General features: G+C 50.2%; 1 protein-coding gene across 3 annotated transcripts in view; it reads left to right on the top strand.

Annotated features, from left to right (window-relative positions):
- Positions 1–21,005, top strand: part of sphkap (SPHK1 interactor, AKAP domain containing) — a 667,284-nt gene that overhangs the window by 256,592 nt on the left and 389,687 nt on the right. For all 3 annotated transcript variants that reach the window (XM_072474078.1, XM_072474074.1, XM_072474075.1), the window contains one exon: positions 8,231–8,329. In XM_072474078.1, the coding sequence (XP_072330179.1) occupies positions 8,286–8,329 (44 nt within the window). In that variant the 5' untranslated portion in view covers positions 8,231–8,285. The remainder of the gene's footprint in view (positions 1–8,230; positions 8,330–21,005) is intronic.

Genomic DNA, 21,005 nt, shown 5'->3' with positions numbered 1-21,005 from the left:
GCTGCACATAAGCAATCAACTCCCCACACACTCTCAGCCTAGCAAAGAAGATGGCACCCCGGAGAGTGGACACAGAGCTGGAGATATTGCTGGATGCTGTGGAGGAGAGGGTGGGAAGGAGGCTGTGGAGGGTTCCCTGGGGTAGGAAGGAGGCTGTCACCCTCCGATGTCAACCGGGCCTGGGCGGAAATGGCAGAGGCCGTGAATGCATGGGCCCCACCGTGAGGATCGGGCAGCAGGGCCGTAAAAAGTTGCACAACCTCCTCGGGATGGCACAGGTGAGCCACCACTCCCCTGACACCACCCTCGTCCCACAAACCTCAAGCCTACACCCATCACTTCCCCCCCTCCGCCCACATGTGGCCCCACCAGGTGGACCGGCAGGCAGTGCTGGGTGCTGATGGGCAATCCCCCAAGCCAGCCATGGTGAGTCACCACCATTGTGCCCCTGGCTTTACCCTCGTTCCACCCTCCTGTAATCCACCCCTCAATCCTAGAGGGCGATTGGACCCCACTGGCCGGCAGCCCACACGCACCCCACCTTGCAGCACATGTCAAAACCCGCATAGCCAGGTGCCCTGCATACACAGGGTACCAGCTGTGGACCCCCTGTGCTGCCTGCGTCCAATACACATTGTGCATTATCTGTACCCCAGGAGGGAGCGCCCACAACCACTGGGTGCAGGAGAAGACTGGAGGGGGCAACCCGGACCTGCGGCCCCATACCATCGTGGAATAGAGGGCGATGGACCTGGTTGGTAGGTTGGGAGATCGGCATGGGACAACCAAGTGAGCCGCCAATGAGCTGCGATGACCCTATGGCATGTGAAACCCCCCACACCACGCCTGCCCGCGAAATCACCGTGCTTCTTGTCTTGCATCTTTCAAGATCACCTGTCGATGAGGCAAGACCATCTGGTGCCCCTCGCCCCAGCCGCAGCACCGCAACTCACCTGGCAACAAGGCGGGACCATCTACGGACCCTCTCTCCCAGCCGCAATCCCACAACACCGCGGAGCATCAGTCCGAGGATGACACTGCTGTCACTGGCACCATCCACCATCCCAGAGGCTCTTACTTCAGTGGGTCATTTTAGTGAAGAGGCTCCTGGGACACTCTATACTGCACACGACACGCATGCTGCGGTACATCAGATTGAGGTAGGAACCTCCGAGAGGATGGACAGTTGGAAGACGACCCAACCCCAGGGACTAGCTGTCGTCCAGAAGGGCCTAGCCCTTCTGGAAAGGGTGGTCCCATCAATGTTGGAGATGCAGGTGCACAGCCGGGGACACATGAGGGGGTGTCAGCAACCATCCAGCACCTGCTGGTGCAGTTGGAGGAGTCCAACCGCAGGCAGGAGCAGGAGCCATTGGTGACAATGCGTGCCACCCAGGCCAACACCGCACGGGTGGCATCCGCGGTGGAAGCTTTGGGTGCAAGGGTCACGACCATGGGACATGATGTCCAAGACCTGGGGCACACTGTGTAGGTAGTGTCCAAGACACAGAACAGAGCAGCCATGTCCCAGGCAGCCAGAGCCACATGGACATTGAAGCAGGGCTCCAGAGCGTGGCCCAGTCACAATGGGCCATGGCTGCGGGCATCGAGAGTATTGGCCTGGCACTGGCTGACCTGAGCCTATCATGGAAAGAACTGACATGGTCACTGAGCGACATGGCACAGTCCCAGAGGGACGTGGCACAGTCCCAGAGGGATGTGGCACAGTCCCTGGCTCCATGGCCATGAGCATTGAAACCATGGCTGACAGGAGAGTGGGCCTCCCGGGCTGGCTATGTCATGTGACGGCGAAAACTGCGGATCTCGCTCCAGCTGCACCACCTGCCCAAGGAGTTACCAGGGGACCATCGGGCACTCCAAGGGAAGAGCAAGTGATGGGGACCGTGCTGATGACTCTCACAGGGGATGTGCTGGGACACCGCAGCGCTTCTGAATCCCCCCACCTGTCCCTAGTTGACCTGATGGGGAACGAGCAGAACAGGGTGTCACATGTCCCATCCAGGCCCAATCACTTCAGAGGACAGCTGCCAAAGGGGACCCAGGTCACAGGGCGGGATACGCAGCAGACTGCCTCCACATAGGGGGCTGGACGTTCTGTCCCGCCACATTTCTGTTTCAGCACGCCGGCGGGAAGCTCCGTTACGCAGGCTGGTCAATAGGGGTTCCCATTGTGGGGCAGCCCCACGCCATCAAGAAATCATCGGGCTGCTGGCAAAATGGAGCATCCCGCCGGCGAAGGTTCCAGCCCCTGATGTTCCGCCTGGGGACCCACCTAGACGGAGCATTAGGACACAGAAGATTAGAAAGCTAAACAGCAGTTAAATTGGCATGGGTGAAGCACACAAGTTGGTGATAGGGCTAGGGCACAAAACCTGTGTATATCACAACACCTGTTTACTGATGTTCTGAACTGCCTTGGTCCTCTGTCCAAAGGGTGTGAGGGAAGGGCTGACCTGGGTGCAGAAGATGTTCTGGGTGGTGGGTGAGGGGGGGAGTTGGTGATGGGGGGGGGGTCGGTGTGGGAGGCTCAGACCACGGAGCTGGACTATGGAAATACTGCCCCTGATTGGCCGTGCACCCAAACCGGACTACCCTTTCACCCATATGAGGCACCCCCTGCCCTCCGATCGGCCCGTCCCTGACCATGGCGGCCGTGGACTGAGTCCGCAGCCGCCACGCGAGTATCCCGAACGGCAGGACCATGAGTGATCCATGCCATCGGGACGTCAGCTGGTGGGGGCTGGAGAATAGTGGGGTGGGTCTCTGTCAATGGCCGCAGGTGGGGAATGCGGGGTGGGGCATACTTCCCGGGCATACTGCTTTTCGGCGGCCGAAGAATCGAGGAACTGCCGCCGGTCCCGGTTCCATGCGTGGAACTGGATTCTTCACCCTGGCGCCGGACCGCGGTTTCGGCGTCGGGGTGAGGAGAACCCAGCCCATGGTGCCTCAGTCCCCATACTTGTAGTAATTCACACCCGCGAGACAGCTGACTGAGAGGAGCATCGCGGCAGGTCAGAGCATACTATGTCCAACTTGCTAATCACACTTAAATTCATGGAAATGTAGGTTTTGCATGCCACTGCCGGCGCAGAGCGCAAACCTCATTATCGCCACCAGCGAGGGATCAGTGCAGGGCGCCCAAATTGGCATCGGGGGCAGACCTCGATTTTGGCCAGACGCCCAATTCTCCGCCCGATCGCGGATCACGTTTGGGCATCTCGAGGTGAGAATTGCACCCCATGTTTACACTTTGATTCCCACAAAATGATTAATACATAGACCACGGAAATACTGCCCCTGATTGGCCGTGCACCCGAACCGGAACACCCTTTCACCCATGGTTAGACTTGTGGCGTAGGATGAAAATGGCAAAAATCCCTAGAATCTTTTAAGAAGCAGCCTGGCTGGCATTCAGCTGTTTTTTTTCCCAACTGAGGAACGAGGATGTATTAAATGGCCGAAATCATGCGTGTCATTACTCAAGAGGCAGTTTTCACTGAGCAATTGCGAAACTTTAAAAGAAAATTTGGGGATTATTTTACCCATGGGCTGATAAACTACAATCCACAAATTAGTATGCTTACGTTATACAATAACTTAATTGTTGTACTGCCATAAATTATTCATAAAATCAATTTAAATAATTAACAAAGTAGTTACATCTATCACAGATGGCCCGTATACTTGACCAGGCTGGTTTCAGCACAGTCATAAATTATTCAGCCTGACCATTTTATTTATTCAACGCAGGGAACTATTTGTTGGCTCATGACCTTGCCAATTTCAACGTGTATCCCTTCAATAGAAAGAATAATAACATTTCCGTTAGGCTGCTATTTTAAGTATAAAGTAATTAGTGCTAAATTATTGGCAGGAACCAAATAAATAAAATCAAGAGAAAGATTTTCAGGTAAAATGTCTTCCTGTAATGAAATGCTGTCTATCGAAGGAACTGATGTGTTGGATCGTGCCAGCTCTCTGGAGACACCTCACTTTGGTGCGTCAAGTTGCCGATTGCATCAGTTTTAATTCAACTGCTGTTTCATAGCTGAGTAATTGTCCATTTTCTCTATTACCACACAGAATTGCATTTGTTTTGGATTCGGTGGTATTGAGTTGTCCCATATGGAGATGTTTCAGTTTGCTTAAAAGATTCCCATAAAGGGCGTTGAAACTTGGCCCAGTCTATCTTTTCAGAGGAATTGTTCATTTTGCTTCAAGCTGGCTTCAGCTACTGAGCCCTAATTTGTCATCAAGTTTGAACTGACTACTGAATGCGGTCAAATTAAACATGAGATCAGTTTAGAAAGTGAAAAGATGAGCAGATTATCATTCCATATCATCAAGGGGTCATGTTTTTGTCACAGATTAGCCAATATTGTTGGTAAGTGAGGGATGGTGCTGAATGAACAGAAGGAAAATAATTATGTTGTTCTTTATCCTCTTTCTGATGCTCAAACATTTCTAAAGTGTTGTCTTTTTTGCCTACTGTAAATATGGCAATCAATGAGGTTGCCCTTCTTTCTTTTGATATCAATATTATATTGCTCAGAGTCGCCAGGTATCAAATGATACCACCACAAGGTTCAACCGGATATCGATCAAAGAGCCAAACACCAGTTAGTTTGTTCAAGGACAAGGGTACTTTATTTACACACAATTATCATGCAACATAAACACTACTAGTTAAGCAACACCTATCAACTATAACAACCTGTACTTAACTTCAGGCACCCGCCTTAGGTCAGAGGAACAGTGGCCTTTGTTCGATTCTGGGTCTACAGGGTCTGGAGAAGTAACTGCTGCTCAGCTGGGCTCATCTGTCTGATAGCGAGCGTTGAACTTGAACTTGCTTCTGGTGGTGCTGCAATTGGAGGTGGACTTTGCCGGAGCGCCAGGTCCAAGAGAGGCCGAACACATGGTGGTTTCTCTTTTTATCTTTGGGGGTTTTCACGCTCTTTTGGGCGGTCCTTCAGTTTGGACTCACTAATTGGGTAATTCTTGATCTCTGTGTTCGATTCAAACCAATAAAGGTGCGGGTGCCTTGATGGCCGGGCGTGTCCTAAGCGGCCATTGACCCTGTTGTTTATGTTTCCTGGGTACAGGGAGTGACGCCGGAATGTCTGGGATTGTATCGGTAGCTCAAGTACTGTAGTCACTTAAAATGGCTAACCCCCAATTTAAAATGGCGAACGGCAAAGGCTGATAGGAAAGTCAGCCAACAGGACAAAAACGAGCAGCTGCAGGTTGACTGTGTATTTACCTCTGGAAAGGCCAGACGAGATCGATACCAGCAACCATCAGCATAACAAAACACCAGCCATCTGCATACTAATGAGCAATCCCCGGGAACAATAAGCAACATTTAGACACACAAAGCAAAACCAGACTCTTTGGCACCAGCAGAAGCCTACACAAAGGGAGGTGAACGACCACCTCAAGACCACCCATCTATCAGGGAACGCTCCAGCATTGGAGAAAATCGAACCAAGTGATTGGGACAAAGTCCAATCACTTGGGACCAGGTACAGGATCCACCCCAAAAGGCGGGAAGCCCCTGGGGACTATAAGAATTGATCCCCAAGTTCAAAGCGCTCTCTTCCAGCCCTCTTCCACCTCTCTTCAACCGCTTGCAGCTTTCTTCGCTCTTCAACAGCCGCTCAAAATTGTAAGTCTTACTTCAACGCTTGCTACGAGATAGGCGCTCCTAGCTACCAATCTGTACCAACTTCGAATCCCGCAGGCTCAGAACCCGAATGAAAGGCCATTCGTTTCCCTGACCTGGTGGGCCAGTTCCAAGTTAGGTATTGGCCTGTTAGCTGTAGAAGTAGCTTAGACATAGAATTTGTGCATGAGTAGTGGTTTCTGTGTATAATAAGTGTGCTTTGATTTAAATCTTACTGAGCGGTGTATTGGATTATTGATCATTACTCGGACTTGAACCACGTGGCGGTATCATAAAGATACCTGGCGACTCAAGAGCAAAGGTGATAAAACAGAGCAATTAAACTAAGGCAAAAGTTAGCAACAGTACTAGTCCTTTGTCTGGCAGAGATGGGCCATCAAAATGCTAATCGGTTGGGGGATTCGATACCGTCTGGATTCCTCACTCACAAATATACATTCAAGCTCTGAGCCTGCCTGGACCTTGCATTGTCCATTTTTCCCGTTATGCTTTGCGACCTTCCCTGTTCCTTATTATAAATGGCCATCCCAGATGGCTACAAGTAGGCCAGGCCAGGTAAAGATGACAGATTTCCTTCCCTAAGAGAGGGCATTAGTGAATCAGATGAGGTTTTACAACAAGTGACGATACTACCATCATTGATACTCGCTCTATATTCCAGGATTTATCAATTGAAGGGTGGCACTGCCAAGGTGCAAAGGTAGCACTGCCAGGGTGGCTGGGTGGCACTGCCAGTGTGCCTCGTTGGCAGTGCAAGGCGCAAGGGGGAGTGCTAACCTGTCCCAATTAGCCGGGGTCTCCAATGACCTGGTAGATCCCCATCCCCAGGTGCTGTTACGACTGGTCCACTTTTGAATCGGGTAACTCGCAATTGGCCCGGTGCCTGGCGCGGGGTCCGGTTTTGGGCTCGCAAACAATTCACCTGTTGCGCCTGGATTCATGTCGCTGAATCGCTTCCCATGCATCCGTAATGGCTCTAAGATCATATCCATTTACCTCGATTTACACCGTCAGTTCGTCTACCTTTTTCCGAATGATTCATGTATTAAGATACACATCCTTTAGGCTTGTCTTATCGTCATTCTAGTTCAAACTCTGCCCAACCACACTAACAAACATTCGCCCTGGCACATCAGTCCCGGTCCAGCCCGGTGCAACCCATCCAGTTTGTACTGGTTCCACCTCCCCCAGAACTGATCCCAATGTCCCAAGAATCTGAGCCTCATCGTTCCACAACACAAAAATGGTGAACACAGACTCTGTGTTGATCTTAAAGCGGTTAACAAATCCACCATGCAGACACGTATCCACTTCACAATTATCAGGTACAGTGTGATAGCAGCTGGAGTAAAGCCTAAACACAGAAATGTCAAAGACATTCATGCACTTCTACCCCCATCTAATGTGAAAGAATTGGCATCGTTCCATGGTAATGCCAAGTTTTGTTTCTTACTACACAGAGATCGCTGAGACCCTTCCGAAGCTATTGCGCAAAGAGTCACAATGGGAATGGACAATTGCACAGCAATTGCACAGTATTTGATACATTAACTCTGAAAATAGCATCCCTGCCAGTCCTCTGGCATTTTAACCCACATGCGGAAACATGTGTCACAACAGATGCATTGGAAAATGCGATTGGAGCTGTACTTTCAGGAGATTAAAATAAGTGAATGACCAATCATTTATGCATCATGTCCATTGTTGGAAACAGACTGAAAATTCTCGACTGGAGAGCGGGAAGCATTCAACTGCATCTACGCTTGTGAACATTGGCACATGTATCTCTATGGTAGTAAATTTACTCTTTGCACTGATCGCCAAGTGCTGACTACATTGTTAGCAACATCAATCTCTACATAGCTAGAGATGGTCAGATCACCTTCATCAGCACAACTTCGAGGTCTTGCAGAACCAGAACCCTACATTCACAGATTCAGCATAGACATCAGAGACCTTCGTGTCTCAAAGACTATTTCTGTATTTAGAGAAAATAGACTCGATATACATATGTTTTTTGTTTGGGATGATTCTATTTAGTTTCACAATGAGGAAATATGCGATGTTCAATTGTTCTGTGCTTGATTATGTGAGTCTGTATACTATTGATGCTCACTGTGCTCGATTAAGCCTGAGTGTGGACTCAGGGAAAAGTAAACTAACTGAAAAGAGCTGGAGGGTCGAGCTAGAAATATGGAGTAGACTATTTTAACACATGGTGAATAAAACTCAGTACACATTTGGAATTAGTTTAATCTCTGCATAGCTCTGAGGGATGTAAAACATACAAGATTTTACACTGACCTACCCCAATCTGAGTGCTTGATCCATACTGGCCATCTGAAGAGAGAAAAGTTCTATTTTCTAGCATTAATTTTAATAATCCCCAACACAATTTACCAATAAAGTTCAAGATAGGAGAGAATAATGTGATATTCAAATTTAACTATTGAACGGAATCATGATGGTTATTCTCTCTTTGTATAATAACTCCACTAACAATATGAAATTATTATTTCACAGGCACTAAAACAATAGGAAATGAAGTGGAATGTAAGAATTCACTAAAGAAGTAAACATGTTTAGTGCAGTTAAGAATATCCTGAAAACCTACGCTGAGAGGTAAGGTATTTGTTTAGTTCTAAGTTTTCATGACCTGTGCTTGGAACGGCATAGTGTTTTTTTTTAAACTAAACACAATATAACAAAAATTATAGTGATTACTTAGTGTGGTCCACCAAAAAGATCAAAAGCTCAATAATAATAAAAACAATGCAAGTTATTAAATCTTACTGCAAAATTGTGCAATGTTGCATTTTGTTTACTTTTATGTAGATATTTGTGACTGACCAAGTAAGATGTTTTCATGAAAATGAAGAAAAATTGAAACATGCCCAATTCTCAGGATCACAGAATTGTTATGATGCAGAAAGAGACCATTTGGCCCATCGGGTCTGCACCGGCTATCCAAATGAGCATCACGACTTAGTGCTATTCCCCTGCCTTTGCCCTGTACCATAGAAGAAATCATGCGGGGAGATTATAAGGGAGGGTGACATTGGTGCAAGTTGGAGATGCAACCAAGAGTTTTGAAGGAAGCAAGACCCAACCGATTTTAATTACTGGAATTCATCTGTATATTTTAAATTTGTCTTATTTCGATAATTGACCAAAATTAGAAATCTTTCGTTAACATGAAGCTGTTTTCAACAATACTAAGCAAGCACCAGGATACATCTTACGGAAACTTGATTTTAAATCTAATCAAAATATTTCAATTCTGAATGGATATAGGAAGAGTTGGGTTTGTAAAAACATAGCAAAATCCCATTATGAGAGCAGAACTTTGAAAGACAAGATTACAAGTCAGAGAAAAAGTTAAAAGTCTGCGGGTGCTAAGTTTGATAGCTGTGAAAATGGGTAATGAGATTGTGTGGTGATTGTCGCTTTAAGGGAAACACAGCCGAGTAAGGATCACCTGGCCTGGACGACCAATTGGGACTCAGCATCATCCCAGGAGGGGGGTTCTCTTTGGCAGAGACATTATGGAACTAGCTGCAAATAAGCTGCTGCTCTTGTAGATCATTGTAAATAAATCCTTTGTTGTTCACTAATAAAGTCCCTGAAAGTCCATCATTACAGATCATGATGCCAAATCCATGCTGCCTGCTGGTTAAATAATTTAACCATCCAGCCAGTGTGAACTACAAAGTCTCTTGGCTGGGTGCTTCATCAATATTGTGAGCGGTTAGCATCATTTAAAGTTGGCCTGTACCTCCGAAATACAATGTGCATTATGGTTGGAGCAGGTGTTGTCAGTCACACAGGAAGTGAATACAATCTGTGAAACATGGACTACTGGCATAACATATTACACAGTGGGCTCTGAGCTTCTTGAATGCTGCATTGGAGATCTTGGTGGAGGAGGTGGAAAAGCGGAGAGATGGCCTGTATCTGGAAATGACCAGGATGTCCTTCAATACATGCTCAGCAGGCAGTGGGGGCAGGTAGGCATGGAGGTCAATGCCAGCACTCAAGCCCCAAGGATCTGGATGCAGTTCCACATAAGTTCAATGACCTTGCACAAGGTCTTTGTCCAGATCAGTGAATGTACCTTCAAATGTCAGACTCTTTAAAATGAGCCTCACACCCACATCACTGCCCAGACTCCTGCTCCCCATGTCAATAGTGTAGTCTGCAGCCTGGACTCCCAGGACCAAGGTCAGACAAAGACAGGGACTAAGGGAATGCAAAAAGTTGATTATTTGGCTTTTCTATGCAATATGAAATCATTTAATTTATAAATTTGGTTTTGAATGTTTATTTTTGTGGGTTTTTTTTGCACTGTGGTCAGTTGGATGCTGTGATTGTCAGTGACACAGGGAAGATAAGGAAGGATGGAAAAGATTGGGGGATTGAAGCAGCAGTTACTTGCATCGCACTCAGGTGAGTTCTTCAAGGCTAGCCCAGCCAGAAAAAAGGCTCTCTAGCTTACCCTCCTCCCTTTCATTCCTCTTCCTCCTTCTCCTCCTTTCACTGGAGCTTTCACTGGCCGGCGATAAGAGCTATTCTCTCATGATTGTGAGATTGTGCAGCATGCAACAGACCTCTACATGTGCTCCGGCAAGCACAGCAGGCCTCCTAAAGTGCAATTCAGACAGGAGTGCTGTTTCTGTTCCACAATGGTTTTCCCGAGCGTGTTTGGGATGGCAACATGGATTTTTGTTTAATGCGTGCTGCCCATGTCTGTGGATTGTGCACCCATGTGATCAGCACTTGATATCCAGTAGCCATGCTTTAGTTTGCCATGGGGACTCAAAAGCAGCTAGCATAGTGGATTGCCACAGAATGAATGAATCACGCCTGCTGCCACGGATACCAAAGATTGACGTTCATGAGTCTGTGCCTCTGCTTAGACACTGGGTGGGTGTTGAGGGAATGAAATTCATTTCAGTTCTGGTATGGGCAAATTTCACATGCTGTACCTGTAAAGTGAATTGTGTGCAGTCACTGGCACCCTGCACCATGAGGAAACCTGTAATCTTAATAAACCCTTGAGCTAGCACTGCTTGCTTGTCTCTGGCAAGACAGGATAATATGAATAGGCAGCCTCAGTAACATATTTAACCAATTTATTGGAGTTCTTGGGCTGGATTCTCCGTTTTGGAGACTAAGTCCCCACTCCGGAGTGAAAACGGTGGTCTTCTACCCAAGGAAAGCTGGTGCTAAATGGCCACCGATTCCCCTTTTGCTGGGGGCTAGCAGAGAGGCAGGTTGGACCGGCTCGGCCTGTATCTGTTGGAGTTGGGGTAACTTGATTGAAACATATAGGTCGGGATTCTCCAAAATCCCGGCTAAGTGTTGACCCCGGCGTAAACACCGGAGTGTTTCATGCCGGCATCAATGGGCCTCTTGGCCCAGCGATTCAGTGGCCCACAGGAGGCCAGAATAGCGCCAGAGTGCTCCACACAGCTCCGACGCCGATATGTGGCCCTGCACTGCGGGCGTGGGTGCGCGCATGCACATGGTGGCAGTTTCCGCACCCGCGCATGCACATGGTTGGTGCTTCCGCGCCGGAGCTGTGCAACATGGCGTAGTGACACAGCGGGCCCAAGCGGAAGAAGGTAGGCCCCCCACGGATTGCGCTAGCCCGCCGATCGGTAGTCCCTGATCGCGGGCCTGGCCGCCGTGGCCCCCCCCCCCCCCCAGGGGTCTGATCCCTCCCGCCCCCCCCCACCAGGACGCCCGGTCCGAGCTCCCACCGGGTGGTACCACATGTGAACAATGTCGCTGGAACTCGGCGGGAACTCAGCCGGTCGACGGAGAATCACTTCTGGCATCGGAGCGGCGTGGCGGGAATTTGCGGCGCCACCGCCGATTCTCCGACCCAGCGCGGGCTTGGAGAATCCCGGCCATAAGGTCTTGAAGGGTCGTGAAAGGGTGGATGTGGAAAGAATGTTGCCTTTTATGGAAGAATGTCGTACTTGGGGCCATTGTTTAAAAATAAGTGGTCACCCATTTAGGACAGGTGAATTTTGTTCTTTCAGAGATTTAGGGTGGGATTCTCCAATAATGGGGCTATGTCCCCACGCCAGCGTGAAAAGTGGCGCCAACCACTCCTGCGTCAACGGTCCCCGATAATGGAGAATGCTCCCCTTCCTAGGGGGCTAGGTCGACGCCGCAGTGGTCCCCGCAGCTTCAGCTGGCGTGGAACGGCCGGCACGAATTTGTGCATGTGCGGAACGACCGGCATGATTCCACGCATACGCGGAGGTTCCCTTCTCCCACTGGCCCCCGGACAATATGGCGGAGCCCTACAAGGGCCCAGCGCAGAGGATCATAGGCCCCCACGGAACCAGCCCGGCCGCCGATCGGTAGGCCCCAATCGCGGGCCAGGCCACCGTGGAGGCCCCCCCCCCACCCCTCCCGGGGGTCGGAAACCCCACGCCCCCTCCAGGATGGCCCCCGCAGACACACCTTCCAGGTCTTGCCATGTGGGACCTGAGTAACCCACGCCGCCGGGACTTGGCTGAACTCGGCGGCCACTCGGCCCATCGGTGCCTGGATAAATGTCGGGTGGGGGCTTTCAATGGCCCCCGATCGGTGCGGCGGGAATCTTGCGGGCTCCCGAGAATCAGCGGGGGAGAATCGGGAAACCGGCGTCAGGGCGGCGGGGCACGATTCTCGCGTCCACGGGGATTCTCCGACCCGGCCCGGGGTCAGAGAATCCCGGCCTTAGTCTTTGGAACTCTCTCCCTCAAAAGGCAGTGCAAGCAGATTATTTGAATATTTTTAGGCAGAAGTAGATAGAACCTTGCTAAGAAGAGGGGTGAAAGGTTATCAGAGGTAGGTGGGAATATGGAGTTGAGGTTCTTATCAGATCAACCCTGATCTTATTGAATGGCAAAACGGGTTTGAAGGACACAGAGGCCTACTCCTGCTCCTAATTTGCATGTTCATATGAGCTACAGATGCCATTTTGTACATCTAAGGGCATTTACAATTGGCAAAAGCAGCATAACTATCCCCATTTCACACCATATAACTCTGATTCACTGTCCTGTGCTCCATCAAGTGAAACTCTGCTACAGACGCGTATCTTCACTGAATTTGCTCATTATTCTGGTACTTCTGCTTCAAAATAACACCAATGGATTGAGAGGTATAGAGGCCTAAAGAACAGGCGCCAATGTGCTCTTTAAATTGGACACAAATATTGGCCAATCTTACATGAGGCGATAAAATGTTATTTTCCCAATAGAAAATAAATATGAAATGACTGCTGGTAAGCATAGTTACGTTTGTGTTAATAAACTCTCTTTGCACATACTGTGTTCATAAATAAATATTTATCCCAGTCTTCATTGAAGAAGTTAATTAAATACTCCTCAGATATCAATGGCTCTGGGGAGCAGAGACCATGGAAACCAAACTTTTATGATTGAATTGTAGCGATAATGGTTGAGAAATATTCTGTAGATTTGATTTGGGATTTGGGATGAAATATTTCAGAATTTTTCCTCAGGAGGTTAAACAGAAAACTCGTATCAATAATTGGTTGTGTATTATATGATTTGTAGAAGGAGATGTACTCTCTGTGAAAACAGCAAACCTTGAGAGAGAAAGAAAAAATGATGAATTTCATGAGTTACATGTTGCATTTTGCTTTAGCACTGTTATCATTCAGATCTTACAGCAGGCACAATTGCCATAAACAACATAAATTTAGATGTAAGTAGAACATCTATCTTGCGTAACATTTGAACACAGTTAGATTCCTGAACAATCATGGAGTGTGATTTAGCAGGCCCATTCACCACGGGCGCAAATCCCGTTTGGCTGCTAAATCTCGCAAGAGCGCCATAATGAGATCTGCATCAGCGAGATCCCAGTTCGAGATCTTCCCTGTCCCCGCCGGTGATGTGATCAGTGGGACTGGACCCAATTGCCATGATTTTTAATATATTAACATAAACCTACCAGGCTTGACGCTGTAATATCAGCCCATGCCTTTTCCTTCCAACCAGTCAGCCTGTCTTCACTCCAGCGTGAATCACAGGCACTGTGCCTGACACCCTGGCACTGCCAACTTGGCCTTCTGGGGAGCTCAATGGTTGTTGGAGGCTGGTTGTGCATACATTGTGGTGGGGGGGGGGGGGGGGGGGGCAGAGACTGTAGAGGGGGTGGGGGTGGTGCCAGTGATGGGGAGGGGGGGGGGCAGTCCTAGTGAGGAGGACAGTGCCCCAGAGGGTGAAGCCAGGTCACCCCAAAGCTTGCATGATATGGGGTGCCCGATGTTTGTGTGGTAGGAGTTCTCCTTCGCTGTGGGTGGGGATCCCAATCTCCGTGGGGGATTCCCAACCTTCATGGAGGGGAGTGGGGCTTTTAATGTAATTTTGAGATTTAAAGGGTGCCCCGATCTTAGAACCCCGGCATTGCTGGCGTGCTACCCAGGACCCTCCCACCTCAAGTTCCTTATTCCAACTACTCCAAAAACCATATACCGAGGTTACAAATGTCAACAGAGACAACAGGTGAAAGAGAGTCCATCAAAAACTCAATTGATCCAGAGAACCTCCAAGGTTAAAGGGATATAGGAAACAGGTAGGGATGTGGATTTGAGACCAGGAGGAGATCAGCCATGATCTGATTGAATGGCGGTGCAGGCTCAAGGGCTGAATTTCCTATTTCTACTCCTGATTCCTATATTCCTCCCGCACCTACGTAGCTCTGCCACAGGCTCGGCATTCGAGTGTTCAACAATCGATGCCACCTCAGGAGGCACCACCTCAATGATAGGTGAACTGACCTCACCGGACTCGACAAGCCCAGCTGGTTAAACAAAATCAAGTGTCCCTGTCTCGCCTCGTCTGGACAGAATCACAGGAATGCTCACGGTTTTAGCTGAACCTGTCGACTCCTGTTAGAGGTTGCCACTCTTCGACTGCTCAAATGATCAACGGGCTTTCTGACGGTTTTCCCGTCATCACTGACCACATAAGATACCGGCCCTGACTGGGCCACAACCCATCCTTCTAACCAAGGTGGGCCTGAAGCAAAACTGTAGATGAAAACTAGGGAACAGCCCGTTGCCTCTCTGCTTTGACCACTGTTTCTTCAGGAGGGCCTGATGTCCCGCCACACAAAATTTGGAAACACAAGATCCAAGTAGGTTCTCAACCGACAGCACATAGGCTGGTGTGATCCTGTGGTGGAATGAGGGGTTGAGTTGTCCAACAACAAAACATTAATCAATTGCTGGTGAAGTGGTTTATCAGATTGATTTTTCATGGCATTCTTGAAAGTTTGAATAGTCCTCTCGACCAGACCGTTCAACCTTAGGTGGCACCGGGCCATCCTTGTGGGTGGAATACCATTTGCTCTCACAAAAACCTGGAAATCATCGCCGGTGAAGGGGGTTCCACTGTCCAAAACTATTGACTTGGGAAGCCCATGAGTGGCAAACACTCAGTGCAAGGCATTTACCATGGCTGCTGAGGTAATGGTCCCCATCTCTTGAACCGATAGCCACTTAGAGTGGGCAACCCTCAGCACCAAAGACATCTTGCCCAGAAACGGACCAGCATAGTCAACATAGATCTTGGTCCACGGGCGACCTGACCATTCCCAAAGGTGAAGGGTGGTGGAAGGTGGCAAAGATTTCTGCATTTGGCAAGTGTGGCACTTGTGTACTAGTTCTTCAATGGCTTTATCTATACCTGGCCCCCAGACGTAGCTGCGCACCGCCATCTTCAACTTTGGCTGGTGGGTGCTGTGTAGCTCTTGAAAGAGGGACCCCTGGCCTGAGGCGGGACAACCACCCGTGATCCTCACAGAATCATGCCGTCTCCGCATGTCAACCCGTGAAATAGGGCCTCAGCTGTTCAGACGTCTCGTAACGCCAGCCAGTCTGTATCAATTGTTTAAACTTTGGAAGGAGAGCATCTCTTTGGGTCCAGTTGTGGATATGCCCAGTGGACACTGGCAGAGTGTCCAGGAAGTTTAAAGCCAGGATGATCTCTTGGGCTACAGGAGAATTTGCATCCCAGGCCGGCGTCAAAATCATAGTTGTAAGCTGCTGACAGCAAGGTTGAATGCTGCACACTCGCCCAGGCTAGTTATAAAAGCTAGATAGGCTTTTTATCCCTTTATAGGCCTAGTAATGGCTTGTGGTCAGTCACTATGTCGAACCGTCGACCCGACACAAACTGGTGGAATTCCTCCACACCGTATATAACCACTAAGCTCGAGTTCTAAATCTGGGTATAGTTTTGTTTAGTTTCAGAAAGGGTCCTTGAGGCAAAGGATAGGGAATTCCGAACCATCTCCCATTGTGTAGGATAGAATTGCCCATATATACTGTAAGGGATGCATCACATGCCACCACGATCGGTTTTCCTGGGTCAAAATGAACCAAGAGGTTTGAAGACTGCAATGCCTGTTTCATGACTCGGAAGGCATCCTCTTGGGGCTGTCCCCACTGATTCTTCCTTAACAGCTGGTATAACAGTGTCAATGTTGTGGCTAAATTCAAAATGAACCTTCCATAATAATTTTTTTTTTAATAAACAATTTTATTGAGGTATTTTTGGCATATAAAACAGGAACATTATACCATAGTGTACACAAAGCAAATAAGACATAATGCAAGCATCGGCTCCCCTCTCGCAAGAACCTACACTACACTAATCCCCCCTCCCCGCCCCCCTCCCCTGCTGATGGTTAATTCTCCACGAAGAAGTCAACGAATGGCTGCCACCTGCAGGCGAACCCTGACAGCAAACCTCTCAAGGCAAACTTAATTTTCTCCAGCCCGAGAAAGATCGCCATGTCCGAAAGCCATACTTCAGACTTTGGGGGCTTTGAGTCCCTCCATGCCAACAGTATTCGTTGGCAGGCTACCAGGGAAGCAAAGGCCAAGATATCGGCCTCTTTCTCCTCCTGGACGCCCGGGTCCTCTGAAACCCCAAAAATTGCCAGCTCTGGACTCATTGCTACCCTAGTTTTCAATACCCGGAATATGACGTCCGCGAATCCCTGCCAGTACCCCCTTAGTTTAGGACGCACCCAGAACATGTGTACATGGTTCGCTGGTCCTCCGGCACATCTAGCACATTTGTCCTCCGGCCCAAAGAATTGGCTCATCCAGGCCACCGTCATGTGGGCCCGATGCACGACCTTGAACTGGATCAGACTGAGCCTGGTGCATGTTGCGGTCATGTTTACCCTACTCAAAGCGTCTGCCCATATGCCGTCCTCTATCCCCCCCCCCCCCCGAGCTCCTCCTCCCACTTAAGTTTCAGTTCTTTGGTCCGTGTCTCCTCTGCTCCCATTAGTTCTTTATAAATGTCAGAGACTCTCCCACCTCTCCTCTGGAAACTACCCTGTCCTGGATCCCCCTTGGTAGGAGGCGTGGGAAGGATGGTACCCATCTGCGTACAAAATCCCGTACCTGCAAGTACCTGAAATCGTTCCCTCTCGCCAGCCTGAACTTCTCCTCCAACATCTTCATGCTCGGGAACCGCTCTTCCAGGAACAGATCTCCGCCCTCCGCCATAGTTGGAATCCACCGTCCATATTCCCCGGGGCAAATTGGTGGTTACCGCAGATTGAGGACCAAACCGATGCTCTCACTTCCCCCATATGCCTCCTCCACTGGCCCCAGATCCGTAGAGCCACCACCACTATAGGGCTGGTGGAGTATCATGGCAGCGGGAGCGGCAGAGGCGCCGTAACCAAGGCTGCCAAACTGGTGCCTCTTCACGAAGCAGCCTTCATCCGCTCCCAAACCGACCCCTACCCACCATCCATTTCCTTACCATAGCTATGTTAGCTGCCCAGTAGTAGTTTCTAAAGTTCGGCAACGCCAATCCCCCATCCCCTCAGTTCCTCTCGAGCAACGCCTTCCTCACCCGTGGGGACTTTCCCGCCCAAATAAATCCCAGGATAATTTTATCTAGCCTCTTAAAGAAGGACCGCGGAATGAAAATGGGGAGACACTGAAATATGAACAAGAATCTCAGGAGAATCGACATCTTCACCGTCTGCACATTCCCCGCCAATGATAGCGGGAGCGCATCCCATCTCTGGAACTCATCCCTTGTGGTAAACCACTGTTGCACCTGTATTAGGTAATGTAAGGTAGGACCTGTACTACAGGTTCGCCGGTAGTCCCTGCCTGCTGGCTCCGCCCAGTAGGCGGAGTATAAATATGTGTGTCCTCCATTCAGCAGCCATTTCGCCAGCTGCTGTAGGAGGCCACACATCTTAGAGCAATAAAGCCTCAGTTGTATCCAATTCTAGTCTTTGTTCAATTGATCGTGCCTCAATTTATTGCTCTAAGATTTTCTAAAAAATGGACCTCCGAATCAAACCAGATCGCCTGCAGCTGGATCCGCAATCAAGCGACGCCAAAAACGACTTTAATAACTGGTTAGCTTGCTTTGAGGCGTACATCAACTCAGCGACCACCCCTGTTCCGGAGGCTCAGAAGATACAGATCCTGTACTCAAGGTTGAGCTCCAGCGTGTTTCCGCTGATCCAGGACGCCCCAAACTACGCCGACACCATGGCGCTTCTCAAAGAAAACTACGCACAGAAAACGAACACGCTCTTCGCTGACACGTACTCGCCACTCGCTCTCAACCCCCTGGTGAGTCCATAGAAGACTTCTGGCAGGCCCTAATCCCACTCGTCCAGGACTGTGACCGTCAGGCCGTTACGGCCACCGAACATTCCAGCCTTCTTATGCGGGACGCGTTCTTAACGGGGATTGGGTCGGATCTCATACGCCAAAGATTGTTAGAAGGGGCCACGTTCAACCTAGCTGAAACAAAGAAGCTAGCGCTCTCCATGACGGTTGCCTCACGTAACATTCAGGCCTACTTCACCAGCCGCGCGGCCCACCCCTCCTACCCCTCGTGGACCCCACAGACGGCCGCCCCAGAGGGGGCCTTACCCAGCCAGTGCCCCTGCGCCACATGCCAGCCTGCGCACCCTGGGGGTCCCCAATGTTACTTCTGCGGCCAGCAGAAGCACCCTCCCCAATGCTGCCCGGCCCGCGCTGCCCTTTGCAAGGCTTGCGGCAAAAAGGGGCACTTCACCGTGGTGTGCCAGGCCCGCGCAGCCGCCGCTATCACCCCCACCCGCCTAGCTGCCACACAATGGACGCCGCCCACTCATTCAGTCCACCCATTTTCCCCTGACGGCCGAGGCACAGCAGGCCTTCGCCCGTATCAGAGCCGATATCGGCAAGGCCGGGATGCATGCAGTAGATGAGACACTGCCCTTTCAAGTAGAGAGCGACGCATCGGACGTCACCCTAGCCGCCACTCTCAATCAGGCAGGCAGACCCATGGCATTCTTTTCCCGCACTCTTCATGCCTCAGAAATTCGGCACTCATCCATCGAAAAAGAGGCCCAGGCTATCGTTGAAGCTATGCGGCTTTGGAGCTTTTACCTGGCTGGCAGGAGATTCACTCTCCTCACCGACCAACGGTCGGTAGCCTTCATGTTCAATAACACACAGCGGGGCAAGATCAAAAACGGTGGAGGATCGAGCTATCCACCTGTAATTACGAGATTTTGTATCGCCCCTGCAAACTCAATGAGCCCCCAGATGCCCTATCCGAAGGTACATGTGCCAGCGCACAAGTAGACCGACTCCAGACCCTGCACGACAGCCTTTGTCACCCGGGAGTCACACGGTTGTACCATTTCATAAAGGCCCGCAATCTGCTCTACTCTGTCGAGGAAGTACGGACAATCACCAGGGACTGCCAGGTCTGTGCGGAGTGCAAGCCGCACTTCTACCGGCCGGACCGTGCGCGCCTGGTGAAGGCCGCCCGCCCCTTTGAACGCCTCAGCGTGCATTTCAAAGGGCCCCTCCCCTCCACCGACCGAAACATGTATATTCTCAGTGTTGTCGATGAGTACTCCAGATTCCCCTTCGCCATCCCATGCCCCGACATGACGTCTGCCACCGTCATCAAAGCCGTCAACACAATCTTCACTCTGTTCGGTTTCCCCGCCTATATCCACAGTACGAAGTCTTACAACACCAGGTTAAAGTCCAACAGGTTTGTTTCGATGTCACTAGCTTTCGGAGCGCTGCTCCTTCCTCAGGTGAATGAAGAGGTCTGTTCCAGAAACACATGTATAGACAAATTCAAAGATGCCAAACAATGCTAGGAATGCGAGCATTAGCAGGTGATTAAATCTTTACAGATCCAGAGATGGGGTAACCCCAGGTTAAAGAGGTGTGAATTGTCTCAAGCCAGGACAGTTGGTAGGATTTCGCAGGCCAGATGGTGGGGGATGAATGTAATGTGACATGAATCCCAGGTCCCAGTTGAGGCCGCACTCATGTGTGCGGAACTTGGCTATAACTTGGCTATATCCACAGTGACAGGGGAACCTCATTCATGAGCGATGAGCTGCGTCAGTTCCTGCTCAGCAGGGGTATCGCCTCCAGCAGGACGACCAGCTATAACCCCCGGGGAAACGGGGAGGTAGAGAGGGAGAACGGGACGGTATGGAGGGCCGTTCAACTGGCCCTACGGTCCAGGATCCTCCCAGCCTCTCGCTGGCAGGAGGTCCTCCCTGATGCACTCTACTCCATTCAGTCACTGCTGTGCACCGCTACTAACATCACACCCCATGAACATCTTTTTGACTTCCCCAGGAAGCCCACATCCGGGGTGTCGCTCCCGACTTGGCTCGCAGCTCCAGGACCAGTCCTGCTCCGTAGGCACATCCGCCTCCACAAGGCGGACCTGTTGGTGGAAAGGGTGCAATTACTCCATGCAAACCCCCAGTACGCCACGTACCCCGACGGCCACCAGGATACTGTCTCCCTCAGGGACCTGGCACCAGCAGGTTCCACACACACACCCCTCCGGCCCGGCGCCACCCTCCCCTCCCCCGGCGCTCCCAGCATTAACCCCACCAGGACCAGCCGTCCTTCCCCTGCCCACGCCTGAGGATGAAGAGGATTTTGGCACGCTCCCGGAGTCATCGAATATCAGGCCAGCATCAACATCGCCGCCACCGCTACCAGGGCACCAGACCGGTTAAATCTCTAACTGCCACCGGACTTCAAAAGACATTTCTTTTTCTCTGGTCAAATACTGTAAATATAAATTCATTGCTGTGTATAGTTCTCCACCACACCCGCCAGACTCAATTTTAACAGGGGGTGAATGTGGTAAACCACTGTTGCACCTGTATTAGGTGATGTAAGGTAGGACCTGTACTACAGGTTCGCCGGTAGTCCCCGCCTGCTAGCTCCACCCAGTAG

This window comes from Scyliorhinus torazame, chromosome 14 (genome assembly GCF_047496885.1).
Source record: "Scyliorhinus torazame isolate Kashiwa2021f chromosome 14, sScyTor2.1, whole genome shotgun sequence".
In the NCBI taxonomy this organism is placed as follows: Eukaryota; Metazoa; Chordata; class Chondrichthyes; order Carcharhiniformes; family Scyliorhinidae; genus Scyliorhinus; species Scyliorhinus torazame.
This window is presented reverse-complemented; position numbering and strand designations above follow the sequence as displayed.